This window comes from Camponotus vicinus, unplaced genomic scaffold (genome assembly GCF_025532165.1).
Source record: "Camponotus vicinus isolate PSW18456_S1 unplaced genomic scaffold, iyCamVici1.0 SCAF_13, whole genome shotgun sequence".
NCBI classification, from domain to species: domain Eukaryota; kingdom Metazoa; phylum Arthropoda; class Insecta; order Hymenoptera; family Formicidae; genus Camponotus; species Camponotus vicinus.
In genome coordinates, this window is record NW_028141949.1 from 15336579 (window position 1) to 15350048 (window position 13470).

Genomic DNA, 13470 nt, shown 5'->3' on the forward strand with positions numbered 1-13470 from the left:
CACACAAGTAAATTGCATAATTTACAATATACTAAATAAAAGCGAACCTCGATGAATCCTCCAACATTTGTATCTGTTCGAGAGATTGTTCGTTCTGCGTTTCGGTGACAACATCAGATCTTCCGATGACTCTCACGCAAGCAGAGGTATGCGCGGTACCCAGATGATTGGTAGCTCTGACAGTATATTCGCCGGAATCGTACACAGTGGCGTGTACTATGTCGAGGGCGACGAATCCGAAATCGTAATAAGTCCTGAATCTGGAGCCAACCGTGACCGGCCGTCCATTTTGGAACCATTCGACTCTCATCGTTGGATCGCCCATCGGTTCCAAACGACACTCCAAATGAATATTCTTGCCCTCGCTAACAGGTTTAGGATCACTCAACGGCTGGATAAATATCGGTTTTGATTTGGAGATTTCTTCGATATGATAATGCGGCTCGATGAACTTGGATTCTTCTAAGCGTTGAGTCTTCTCGTAGGTGCCGCGGTGCATGCTGCTAGTATCTATGCTAGAACGCGCTGCAAAAATTAATAAAATTTATTAATTTATTATTTTTGCGACTTTTTTTAGAGCTTTTAGCTGTATAAATAATATTAATTGTATATCTTACTTTCTACGGTCATGGTGGCAGATAAACGAGCTTCTCCGCTAGAGTTTCTAGCCACAACGGTATACGTGCCAGCGTCTTCGGAACGAACCTGAAGAATGTCAATGGCGACGTATCCAAAATCATGATACGTCTGAATTCTATTAGCAGCAGTGATAGGTTTGCCGTTGTGATACCACTCGATCTTCATGCTTAGATCGCTTTGAGGTTCCACGCGCGCCTCAAAGTGCGCTCGTTGACCCTCTACGATCTTATTCGTGCCTTTAAGATTGCCTAAGAATCGTGGTGCCTGCGTAATCTGCGTTTCTTCCTGAATCTGTCGCGAGTATCTGCTCGAATCCTCGAGAGATTGAATTTTTTGAAGACCGGTAGGATGCTGGCTATCATAAATAATATCATTCTTACTAATTACGCTTAATTGAGCGGTGGTATGAGCCTCGCCAGCCCTGTTGTAAGCTCGGCAAGTGTATACGCCGACATCGTGTATCGTTACATATTTTATAGTCAGCGCCACGTAACCGAAATTGAAGAAGGTTGTAATTCGAGAACCTAATTTCGAGAACGTCTCATGAATATATTATAGACTTAATGACGTACGTTTACGCTAATCGAATTACGTTACTCACTAGCTTCTACAGGTCGTCCATCCTTGAGCCACTCGACACGAAGATCGGCGTCACCGACTGGTTCGAGGTGCGCTTCAAAATGAGCAAATCCGCCTTCTCGTATGCTGCTCTGATCTTTAATAGGCGATTTAAATTCCGGTGGGCTGCTCGGTTCAGGCTGCTCCTGCACGTATTTTTGATGCATCGCCTGTTGATACGCTTCCAATTCCTCGGCAGCTTCGATGTATTTCAGTTGCTCGGGGATACCCAAGTCTGTTGTTACGCTTGTTCGCGCTATGCAATCATTTCAAAATTAATTTTAATATCTGAGAATAACGAAAAAATACCGTTAAATATAATTATTTGTCACAGAATTGTAACTCACCGAAGACACGGAGAGTCGCGGAGCTGATGGCCTCTCCCAAGCGGTTCACAGCTCTAACGGTATAAGAACCTGCATCTTCAGCCCGTAGGTGCATTATATTGAGTGAGACGTAACCGAAGTTGAAGATGCTAGTGATTCTCGAACCTAAAAAGCGATAGTAATATTAATACTTTAATATAAAAATTTTAATATTAAAATATCTTTTTCAATTTTATTTTTAATAGTTTCATCGTAATCATGTTTCTCCGGATGTCGATACTCACTGGCTGTGATTGGTTTTCCATCCTTGTACCACTCCACTTTCATGGTGGGATCGCTAACAGGCGTCAATTGCGCCTCGAAATGGGCGTTACGACCTTCCTGTAGCTCACCAAGATCCTGGAGCGGGCGGATGAAAACCGGCCGCTGTGAAGAGGTCTCCTCCACGCTCTCCTGCCTTTGGTACTTGCTGTAATCCTCGAGCTGCTGGATGTACTGGAGACTGTCGGGGTATTGGCTTGCTTGTTCAATCGTGGCGCGTGCTAATAAACGAGAAATTAATATAGTTTATATTGTGTGAATAACAATTGCAAATAAAATACTTTTTACACTTACGGGTTACGCTGAGGGTGGCTCGAGAATCGGCGACTCCGGTAGAGCTCACGACACGGCACAAGTATTCGCCGCTATCTTGAAGAACGATGCTAATGAGATCGAGTGAGATAAAACCGAATCGGAAGATGGAAGTCGCCCGGGAACCTGCAAATGCACGTCATCATGAATTAAATTGATTCGACACTCTAATCGATGATGCAAATGTTATACTTACTCGCATCGAGTGCTTTGCCATTGACATACCACTCCACCCTCATCGTGGGGTCGCCCACCGGTTCGATTCTGGCCTCGAAGTGAATTCGTCCACCTTCGATTTGATGAACATCCTTTAAGGGTATAATGAAACGTGGCGGCGGATAAATTTTATCTTCTTCAGAAGGCGGCAAGTAAGGCTTGGCACGTTCCACGTGTCTCAAATAAATCACTTCGGGGCCAGGTGCTGGTCTACAAACATTTATTCACGTTATTTTATTTTCTTATTATAAGCGCATATATATAAGCTACATATAATGAAAGAATTTGAGGAAAAAAATGGAAAATATCGATTAATCTATTAATTTTTGCTAAATACTCCCGAAAAGTCTCTTACTCTGGTTCGATGACTTTCGTTGGTCGGGGTAAGTTCAGGCGTCTTGGTTCCGGGGCCGTTCCTTTTGGCGTCTCGACGAAGAGCCGCGCTCGTGTCGCGGTGGAACCGGCTATATTTTGAGCGGTGCATTGGTACCAGGCTGCATCGGAGAACTTGGCGCATGGAATATCCAAGGTCGAGGTTCCGCTGCTATCGCTCGATATACGAATTTCGGGGCTAGGCGTTATCGGTACGCCGTCCTATCAAAAGTCATCGGTGTCAGAATAATTTGTAATTAATACAATGAATAGAACTTGAAAATAATACCTTTTGCCACGTGATGCGTGGAATCGGCGTGCCGACTGCGCGTGCCATAAAGACAACGGGTTCTCCTTCCTTCACGTTTGTTGTAACGAAACGTTCGACAAATTTCGGGGCGATTACCTGCTCCTTCTCGATAACATTCAAATTGCATTGACAGGAAGTTTCGCCAGCTTTATTCCGAGCAATGCATGTTACTATACCGGCATCGGTACGACTCACATTCGTAATCATCAATGAACTGTTACCGGATTCATTTACAAGGATTTTATGAGTCATGTCATTGACGACTTGTTGACCATTTATATACCAAGTGACTTCGGGATACGGACGACCAGTTACGCGACAGTCAAATCTGAAAATAATACATAACTCGTTGATATCTCTTTAGCTAAAAGAAAAATTAAAGAGGTAGAAAGTCGAGACATACCGCGTCATCTTGCCTTCGGTAGCTTCTCTGTCCGTGATGGTGCGAACAAAATTCGGTGGCAAAACTTTGCTAGAATCAATAGATTCGGTCGATTCCACTTGTTGAGTCTTAATAAATTCTCTTTGATGCGCTTGATAGGGAACTTGATCTACTTGATCGCTGGATTCAATTGCCAGGTAAGCGGAGCTAACGGTGCAACCTTGAGGATTTTCAGACAATAATGTATAATGACCGCTATCTTCCGGCAGGGCGACTCGGATTCGTAAGGTAGCCTGTTGATTCGAATAACTCGTCTCCACGCGTTGGGAATCTCGGATTCTCTGGCCGTTCTTGAACCAAGTTAACTGAAGCAACATATGAGCATAAGTAATTTAACGTTATATTAAATAGTAGTTATATAAAATATCGGAGACAGAAATAATTATAGAATTAAATAATAAAATAGTAGAATTGAATAGTAAAATTAAATGTAATATTCTTTGTAATGCTCTTTCGAGATAAACTCACTCTCGGTTTAGGATTGCCGGTTATTTTTGCAGTGAAGACGGCATCCGATCCTTCGACGAGTTTTGAATTTCTCGGTTTCTGAGTGATTTGCGGAGGGGTAACTGGTCCTAAGGTACGATCGACTGTCGTAGAAATTTGCAAATCAGTTTCACCCACAAAACGGCGAGTAATCGATTCGCGAAACTCCGATTCGCGCAATAATCTATATTCGAAGGTATCAACCTACGCATTGAAAGAGTACAAAGTGTTACTTTAAACATCGTTATCCTGTCAAAGTAACGAAAGCATCTAGTCATAATACCTTAAAATCTTCGATGCTCGTAGTTGTGCCATTGACGTAACTTCGTTTATCTATTGTTTGTTGATAACTGCGTTGTTGGAAGACTTGACTGCCGGTTTGCATTTTTTGTTCACTCAGCTGAGTGCTTTGCGTAAATTCCTTTTTATAACTATCCGCCAGCTGTTGCGCTGGAGGACCGAATCCTTCTGGTTGTATGTAAACTGAACAAATTGCTTCACCTGGAAAATGAAGAAAACAATTTTTCCATCGTTTTATTTTAATCTTAATTTATTCTATTAAAATGCTTAGAGAAGAAGAAGAAGAAATATATCTAAAAATGAAAATTAAATTTTCTGACAGAAGAAACCCTTACCATATTGATTCTTTGCACTACACGTGTACTCGCCCTCGTCCCCTGGACCAATCTGATTAATTTGGAGAGTGACAATTCCAGTATATTCGTCATAGGACATACGAATCTTTCGTGATTCTAGCAACGGTATTCCTTTATGCGTCCAAGAAACCGTTGGTTTTGGATTACCTCGGACGCAGCCTTCGAAGATCGCGTTGCCACCCTGCGCGAATCTCGCATTTTTAAAGATTCGCTCGAAAATTGGCGGTGATGGATCGCCAGGTTTACCGGTAAATCTGCACCAAAAAGATCACATTAAAATAACAATTATATTTCTCTTGAAAATATTATAATGATTAAGTATATCATGATGACTTACACTGGTACCGTTGGCATCGTTTGCGTTACGATCTCCCCTTGAACTGCGGAAAAAATAAAAAGTTTCAATTTTAACCCAGTTTTAAGTAAATAATGCGAAAATTAAAATTATCAAAATAATAAAACAAATTTATGTAAAATCGTGTATGTATTCGATCCGATTATTTTTAGGTCACAGAACTATATAAACTCCTTTATGCTATTTGTAATGGGCTGCTTTCGGACTAATGAGTAAATTGGTTTAAATTTACGGTGCGTCCCGATGTAGACATAACTTAATGAAAAAGTGCGGCGTCGTCATCGCGCGTAACGGCGACAGGAAAAAAACGGCGTCAACGGTTCGTTTCCTCGATTCGTTCTACCCTAATTGGAAAGTACGACAGAAGAATTATACATCAACAAGGAAGATATGCGTATACGCATAAAAACCGAATATATAGAACGATTTAAATACGACGAGCATATATATAGTTTCGTTTGATAAATGGGAGATTTTTAAAAGATAACTAATAGTTACATATTTTTTTCTGAGTGATAAAAAATATAAGTGAAATTAAATTTATAATATAAAAATATAATTTCATGTGTGTGTGATTTTAATGGATACTGCTCTCTAAATGGCTTGCGTCTCTACAAATCACTTACAGAGATTGCCTCTGAAGCAAAATTTATCATATATAGAGTGAGAGAGAGCCTTCTGAATTCACATTTAAATTTAATTAATTTATCAGGCTAATGAATTAATGCCTTCATGATTAAAACTCATCATTTTTGCTATGTGCAGCTACGCATCGTTCGCTCCGCGATCCACGAAAGCCGCGAAGGGGCCGCGAAGGAGGCGAACGAGACGTAAGGTAACGCACACTCTTACGCTACGAACACAGGATCGTATTTTTGCATTCGGATGGGGATCACGTTACCGTGAGCCATTTTAGGCGCAACTATCTTTGCTCGACGCTGAGCGCCGCGACGCGCGGCGTCGCGACGCGTGCCCGGACCAATCTCGTTTCCCGTTACGCAAAGGTAGTCACTGACCAAAATAAAATCCGAGTCTAACGCTCTCTCTCCTCTTCATCTCGCGTCTGCATCTACTTTACGCGAGTGTTAAGACATTTGATATATTTTTGCATATCGAAATTTCGAACTTGAAACAACCGTGTTGTCTCTTTCCCCTCTCTCTGTTATTATTCCTTTTTTACTCTTCTTCTTCGTCCCCTACTGTCATTTTCTTTTTGATGGATTGTAAGTTTTGTTATTCGTCACACACTTTGCTGATGACGCTGAGACAGCGATCAGCTGTTCCGAATCAAGTTTTGAAAAACTGGTAAATATTAGCCGATTCTGCAGAATCTTTTGCACAAGTGAATAGATACATGAGAGATGCGAAAAGAGATCATCGTATGATATTTACTCCATTTAATTTATAAATATATATATATGTATATTTTTTCATTAATTAAAATGTGAAGCAATATATTTGTATCACAATAGTAGGATTTGTGTAAATGTTTTTAATGAAGCTTTTTCACACGTGAATATATTTAATCTTTCATTGCGCAACCAAAGGAAAATAGTTTAACGCTACTAGCGTAACGGAGTCGCTTACTGTACTTCATTGTCTTTTAGTTTTACGCATGTTGAAATATAATCCTATTCATTTCGATGCACATCGATGCAACCAAGATTCATAAATTTGTCAATGTTTATATCATTTGGCAGCCAACAATACGCCAACGCATCCATTATCTTCATTTTTTAACGTATAACGCAGTTGGCAAGTATTCTAGCGAAACTATCATCGATAAAACGGAAATCTAAATCTGTAATCGCGCTATCTTGTATATATCAAAATATTAATTCGCAAAACGAAATATGCGCAAAAACATCATTCCTTAGATTTCTGTAAGAATTTCTAGAAACTTTCTGTGTGACATCATTTATATTTAATTCGTCGTAAAAAACCGAAGCTTTTGATAAATTAGTATAAATATTATAGTATCGAGAAAAATAAATAAATAAAGAGAACATTATCAAATAAATATAATTCATATGATTTCGTTTCTTGTTCACACACATAATAAACATATAATTAAATGGCCTTTTTATCTTGATCTCTTTTGAAAATTTGGCATCGTGCCTATATCGCAACAAGATCATAATAAACGTCTTTCTAAAGAAAATTTTACTTTGAAGATTTTCCAATTACTTTCATCGGCATGATTAAGATAATGCCACCTTTAATTTTTAATTGCGAAATAATAATATTTTATTATTTTAATCAGATGATCAAAAATTAATTTTTGTTGCGATATTTATTTGCATATTAAAATTGCATTTATGTTTTAATATTCAACGTTTTGGTCTTTAGCTTTTTGTATAAATTTTCTGATTAATTTTTGTCTAAACAAAGATTTTTCTCACAAAATACCTCAATATAAACAAAATTATAGATTTTATATTATTTCTTTTTAATAATTAAGCATTATAATATATTCAAAATCAGATTAATTTGATAATATATATTGAGCTAAATATAGAAATTATCTTAATTTCTCTTTAATTGTTTTCGAAATAATAACGAAATCTTTTTCATTCATTGGAATTAAAGAAGATTACTCCAAAATTGTTAACAGATAACAAATTGTTAACAGAAGAAAATTGTAAAAATTACGTTCAAGACATATGTTTTCTCTTGATGGCGGTCGCGTAACGCAACGTCACCCTTCTTCGGGGGCGCGTAAAAGAATTTTATGAGACGGTCACGTCGAAGTGCGCGAGAACTATCTTTAGAGCTCTCGCACGAACGGTGCTCCTTGTTCAGAAATAGAATATGAGTATATGTTGATGGGATACTCGCCAAAAGTATATCAAAATTTCATCTCATTTCGATAAAAAAATGATAACATATCGCTAATCTATGAATAAAAATTTTTGCAAACCAAAAATTGCAATATATAAAACTTAATTTCATAAATTCACGTGGCATATTTTATAACATGCTTTTTTCTCTCGAGCTCTTCTTGGTCAATAGATCGTGTTATTCGAGAGTATGATCATCACACATCGCAACTGACCTCTCTGCTGACTGGTAATCTGTTGCCGCGTAATTTGTCTTTCTGTCCGTTGCTGGATGTATTGTTGCTGTTGTTGTTCCTGCATGATTTGTTGCTGCTGTAGCTTTTGCTGTTCTTGTGACTGTTGTCGCTTCATCTTGGAAAATCCGACAAAGTCACGAGTCGTTCGAACGGCAGAATCGTGGCTTAATGAACTGCTAACTATAATCTAGAAGAATCTACAGAGATCTTCGTATTTATCTCTTTCTTTTTTTCAAAACGTCGCGTTTGTCACTCGCCGAGATTTAACGAACAAACTCTCGACGCACAACGACGGGCCAATCACTCGCACTTATCTCTTTTTCGCCCCGCAATACGCGCAGTATTCTGCTGATAACCGCGGCTCAGTCCAATCAGTCGGCAGAAATCAAGTCATCGTCAAAAGTCTTGTCCCCGTGATTCTTTAAACCAAGACGTCGGTCGAATGCGAATTGAACGGGTTACGACTTGACGCTTGGCTAAAGCGCGAGGAGATGGAGAGGGTGTTACATGCTTTAGGGTGGGGACGTTCAAAGATACCTACTGCTGAGGAACAAGAGAAATATAGCGTATATACTACAGTTAGCGTGACATATTGCAAAAGATTTCATCAATTTTTATATATCACGATGTTTAAGAATACGAATGAGTAAGACAGTACATTAATGCTATATGCATATCATAAAAATATGTGACAAGACACATAGCAGAGAGATTTTTATTCCAAAAATTGCGATTTTAATATTTTTCTGATAACGACTGGCTTTAAAATCGGCTGACACGAAAAGAATATTAAATGCAAAATCCAAATATTGCTCGCTATAGATACATTTTACAAAGAATCCGTTTGTATATCACCGATTGGAGGAGCGGTAAAAGTCTCACGCAGCGTTCTAGCGCTCACTGACAGCCGCCCACGCATCTGCACATTATTGCCCCCTCCGTGCTTACATCTCTCTTTCGTCGTTCCTCTCCGTGAAGCCGAACACTTCTTAAGCTTGAATGCGCACTCGTAGGTACATTTCTTTCTACGTTTTTCTCTTTTCACCTTCTTCGCGTGTCTTTAGCGTTTCTTCTCTTTGTCGAATCTTTATCTATAAACATTCAGATTTTTTTTAATTCGCAAGTATGCGTTGGTCTGCGATTTTCCTTCCTTTCTTTTCTTTTTCTATCTTTCTTATAATCGGCCTCGATCTGTTCTCTTGTTTTCTTTTTCTCGATGTAAAATTTGGTAACAAAAAATATATATACCAGTTGTATAGGCTCGACCAAGTTTAGCCGCGTGAGCAACCCTTGATCGCGACTCTGAAAATGCATCGTCCAGCCATTACGAACCACATTCTAAATTCGTATGCGCTATCAGTGAGTCTAACAACGCGGGGGATTGCCTCCGTAATACGTAAATAACGACTCGCATTCTTTAGGACACTTTTAACCCCGCTCGAGATACTATATAGGGAGCATCTTTTATTAAAATTTGATCGAGATCATCTATTTTTCGCACAACTACAAATTCAATAGAATTCAGAATTTCTCGTGCATTTAAATAAAAAGAGGTATTCTCCTTTTTTCAAATAATCGTAGGCTTTTGTATAAGCAATGGAAATGATCCTGCCTAGCCATTTTGACGAATCGAAGCGAAACATGCTGTTCAGTGCACTCAAGCAATTCATATCCATTAACGATAATCATCTCTTCATGTAATGCATACTTTGCATCGCAATTAATTCGCAAATCAGCTTTTTGTATCGCCAATATCAAAAGAAGCGAACGTTAACAATCATGATGCATGCAACGAAGGAAGTACCTTCGCGCCAGAAACATTGGTACGATCATCAAGAAGGTGGGTCACGCGTGAATCACCACGTTTCGTCCAAGATGCCGCATAGCGACGTATCTATTTTGAGATTCTGTGAAATCAGTCGAGATGACGAGGAGTCTTTGCGCATTTCTATGATTCAAATGCCGAACACGAATGTTTTGGAACCGTTAAAAGTAATGCGATCTTTATATACTTCAGAAACTTATTGTCATCTATTTTGATCGACCATGGTGAGCAAAATTGTCATTAAGAATCGGCGCAATCTAATTGAAAATTGTATGTGTGCTTGTTGTGAAGATTTTTAAATAGAGGAATAGCCTAAGATCAATGTTATTATCTTACATATATTAGATAAACTTTCCGATTTCAAGTACTTACCCTTTTTCACATTGTGCACTCCATCATGACTGTACAAAGGAGGCTTGATTTCCAAACATAAATCATCGATGTCAGTTTTATTCTTCGCGTAGATGGTATCTAATTCATGTCCAATGTAATTTGTCTCCTTTATTGCATCGAAATCTCTAGTCGTATTCTCGCGATTGTTTCCTTCTATGAAACTGTTACATAATTTAACGATAGTTTGATAATGAGTAATATTGAATTTGACGGATTATATTGAGTAATCGATGCAAGTACCTGTAATCTATAGCGAATCCGAAATCGTAAAGAGATTCGTACGGTTGTTTATAATCCGTAGTAGATGTAATGTCTTTATCTTGCGATAGGAATAAATCTCTTAAAGCTACATATTTTGGCGTATCCTGCGGAAATTGTTCGATTATGTATTCCTTCGGATTACGATAAATACCGTATATTGATGACGTTGCGCCTGTAAAAGTAGCAATGGTGTTTGGAAAAATAGAATGATTATCGTTAGTTGTGCAATCGTATCATAAAGAAAATGGATTAACACTCTCTTTCTTCCTCCCTTTATATATATATATATATATAACATCGCTTGTTTTTCTTTCGTATATTTTTGGATCACCGACTCACATTTTCCTCCACATTCCGCGAGATTATTTTACCACCTATTTTCATACCAGATCATCCGTTTTTCAAGAGATGAATCCCCCCCACAAGTTTTGTAATTTCTAGAAACTGTCGAAAAATATTCTCATGAAACTCGATCATTTATATGCTGGACATGATGTAATATTTTAATCGTTTTCTGGTTTTCTAACTTTAAATTTATAAGTGTTTTAAGTAAAAAAGATACTAAACAATATTACAATATTAGCAATATATAATTTAATTATAAGATACAATTAGAAAATTATAAGATTTTTTAAAAACGCTTAAATTATAAAAGAGCTGCAACAGATTGTTCCGTCCCCATGAGACAAACTTCAAAGCTTGACAGATTTCTTTAAGAGAATCAAGTTTTGTAAAGAACTCGTAATTATCTATGAGATAGACAATCAGTCGCGCAACATTGCATAATATGTAAATAAAATTTAAAAAAAACAATAAAAGAAATAAAAATAAAATTAAGGGATTATCAAAGTTTGTAATTAAAAGATCGAGATATATGATTAATTATTAATAATAGCCATATTATTAATGTTATGAAAGAGAAATGTTTTCAATAAAGAAATAATAAAAAATTTCATAATCTTTATTAGTATTAAAAATTCTCTATTAGTTTATAAAGAATTTATGAAAATTTATAAGGAACTTTTATCATACTGATATTTGTTCTCTATTCGCATAGACAAGTAGCATAGGATATTCTTTCATATTTGCATTACATTAGTTACTTTATAAATGATTAGACGTTTTTATTAAATTTCCGTTCACCAATAATGCTACCTCACAATATGCTACACAATATGCTATCACAATATGCTATCACAATATTTTAAGTAATGTCAAAAGGGAGGCAGTTACGAAGGTAGAGTAGAAAAGGAAGGTGGAACATAGGCAAGAATGATGAAATAATTCATTACCCATAAACCATAGCCAAGTTTATATTGTGTAGAGAAAGCACACTTTTTTTATTTACATAGTATATAAGTATCCATATGCGACCATGTATGTGAACAGCAATATTAATAAGTAGTTAACTCCTTGCGAGATATGAAAACATTAAAATCTTATTTTGAAAATGTCTTTTTATCATCGATTGAATATTGATAATTAATCGTTTAATTAATTTAGAATGTTACACTTTTACGAAATTTCTCAAGAAATATTGCTTTGCATAACTGTAGCATTATCGATTGTACATCTAAATATATGAATTATATCTCCACTACCAATTATGCAAGGAGTTAACAGCATAGTGATTCAAAGCATAGCCGTTCATCTCCCATAGTAGATTCCCATATTTCATCTAGCTGTAAAACATTAATTTCTCATGTTTCAAGCATAGACAATTAATATGGAAATGTGTAAAACTACAAAGTAAAAAGCCGTTTAGGACGATCGAATACTCCTACTGCATTTGTATTTAATGCTTATAAATAAACAATATAATCTTATTATTTTGTTTTTAAATAATTTGACTAGTTCCAATAAAGTATATCACGATGCATAAATAGAGAGACAATGATTTAAAATAATATTATAAATCTTTGAATTAAAGTATGAACTTCTCTTTTATCTTTTACTGAAAGTTTTATTTTTATTTACTAGCTTCTATAAAGCTAACTTCAAAAAAGGAGTATTTCTAGCTTGTAACAACGCTGGCAAAAAATAACCAATATATGCTTAGAAAGAAAAATTGAAAATATAATGTTTTAATTGGAGGAAAAAATAGTTGAAACGGAGATGAGGTGTAAACAAGAAATAAAGTATGATATGCGAGGAATCAAAAGCTTTCCTTAACTTGTCCAATGGCATGACATTACTCAATGAGGTTCTTTTCTTTTACATTTTTTTTATCCTTCTCATTTTGATTTGTTTATTATTAATTCGCTCCAGTTTAATTGACTAGTTTCCATATTATAACATTAGATCGTACATATATACAACTATATATAAAAACGAAATAATTATGCGCATTGAGACAAAGCTAGTTTGCTTTTGTCCTGTTACTTTATAACACCTTAATTCGTATTTTCATATCGCGATAAATCATTATTCATCTCCAAGAAAAAGCAAGCTAGAAAAAGCACTTTGACATTTGAATATTCGCTTATTTTCAAGCGTTTAGAGGAATTTTTTTCTCGCATAAAGAAATATCCCGAGCATTGTATATCGTTATTTCCTCCACCACATTAACCTGCGAACTGCATAGATAATAATTAAATATGGTACGATGCACAAATCCGAAACCAACACAAACCGAAGTTAAGAACTGACTTTTCCACCACCTTTATCTCGATTTATCTCGATTATATCATCTCTCCTCGCATTCAGTCCTTTCAGATCTTTACGAAATAGGGGTGTATATAGATCGTCTGTTACCTGACACCTCCAAATGAGCAGAAGTTACGGTAGAACCTAGGCTGTTTGTTGCCGTGCACGCATAAGTTCCAGCATCCTCTGTAAAAAAATACATATACATGTAAGAAT

General features: G+C 36.6%; 2 protein-coding genes across 21 annotated transcripts in view; both read right to left on the reverse strand.

Moving 5' to 3' along the window:
* Positions 1-8603, reverse strand: part of Sls (sallimus) — an 83007-nt gene extending 74404 nt beyond the window's left edge. For 7 of the 14 annotated variants that reach the window (XM_083086949.1, XM_083086948.1, XM_083086946.1 and 4 more), the window contains exons 1-15: positions 8109-8583; positions 5036-5078; positions 4678-4952; positions 4326-4543; positions 4025-4246; positions 3518-3861; positions 3094-3442; positions 2788-3026; positions 2413-2642; positions 2199-2342; positions 1868-2125; positions 1605-1748; positions 1241-1513; positions 618-1163; positions 48-525 (exon numbers count right to left, since the gene is read on the reverse strand). In XM_083086949.1, the coding sequence (XP_082943075.1) occupies positions 48-525; positions 618-1163; positions 1241-1513; positions 1605-1748; positions 1868-2125; positions 2199-2342; positions 2413-2642; positions 2788-3026; positions 3094-3442; positions 3518-3861; positions 4025-4246; positions 4326-4543; positions 4678-4952; positions 5036-5078; positions 8109-8244 (3899 nt within the window). In that variant the 5' untranslated portion in view covers positions 8245-8583. Of the gene's footprint in view, positions 1-47; positions 526-617; positions 1164-1240; positions 1514-1604; positions 1749-1867; positions 2126-2198; positions 2343-2412; positions 2643-2787; positions 3027-3093; positions 3443-3517; positions 3862-4024; positions 4247-4325; positions 4544-4677; positions 4953-5035; positions 5079-8108 lie in introns of all 14 variants that reach the window. The other 7 variants (XM_083086954.1, XM_083086951.1, XM_083086950.1 and 4 more) reach the window with 5 other exon arrangements.
* A 3300-nt stretch (positions 8604-11903) lies between these two features.
* The window catches only part of LOC145964331 (uncharacterized), a 31212-nt gene continuing 29645 nt past the window's right edge, over positions 11904-13470 (reverse strand). For 6 of the 7 annotated variants that reach the window (XM_083086967.1, XM_083086966.1, XM_083086969.1 and 3 more), the window contains one exon: positions 11904-13440. In XM_083086967.1, the coding sequence (XP_082943093.1) occupies positions 13328-13440 (113 nt within the window). In that variant the 3' untranslated portion in view covers positions 11904-13327. The remainder of the gene's footprint in view (positions 13441-13470) is intronic. The other variant, XR_014436420.1, reaches the window with a different exon arrangement.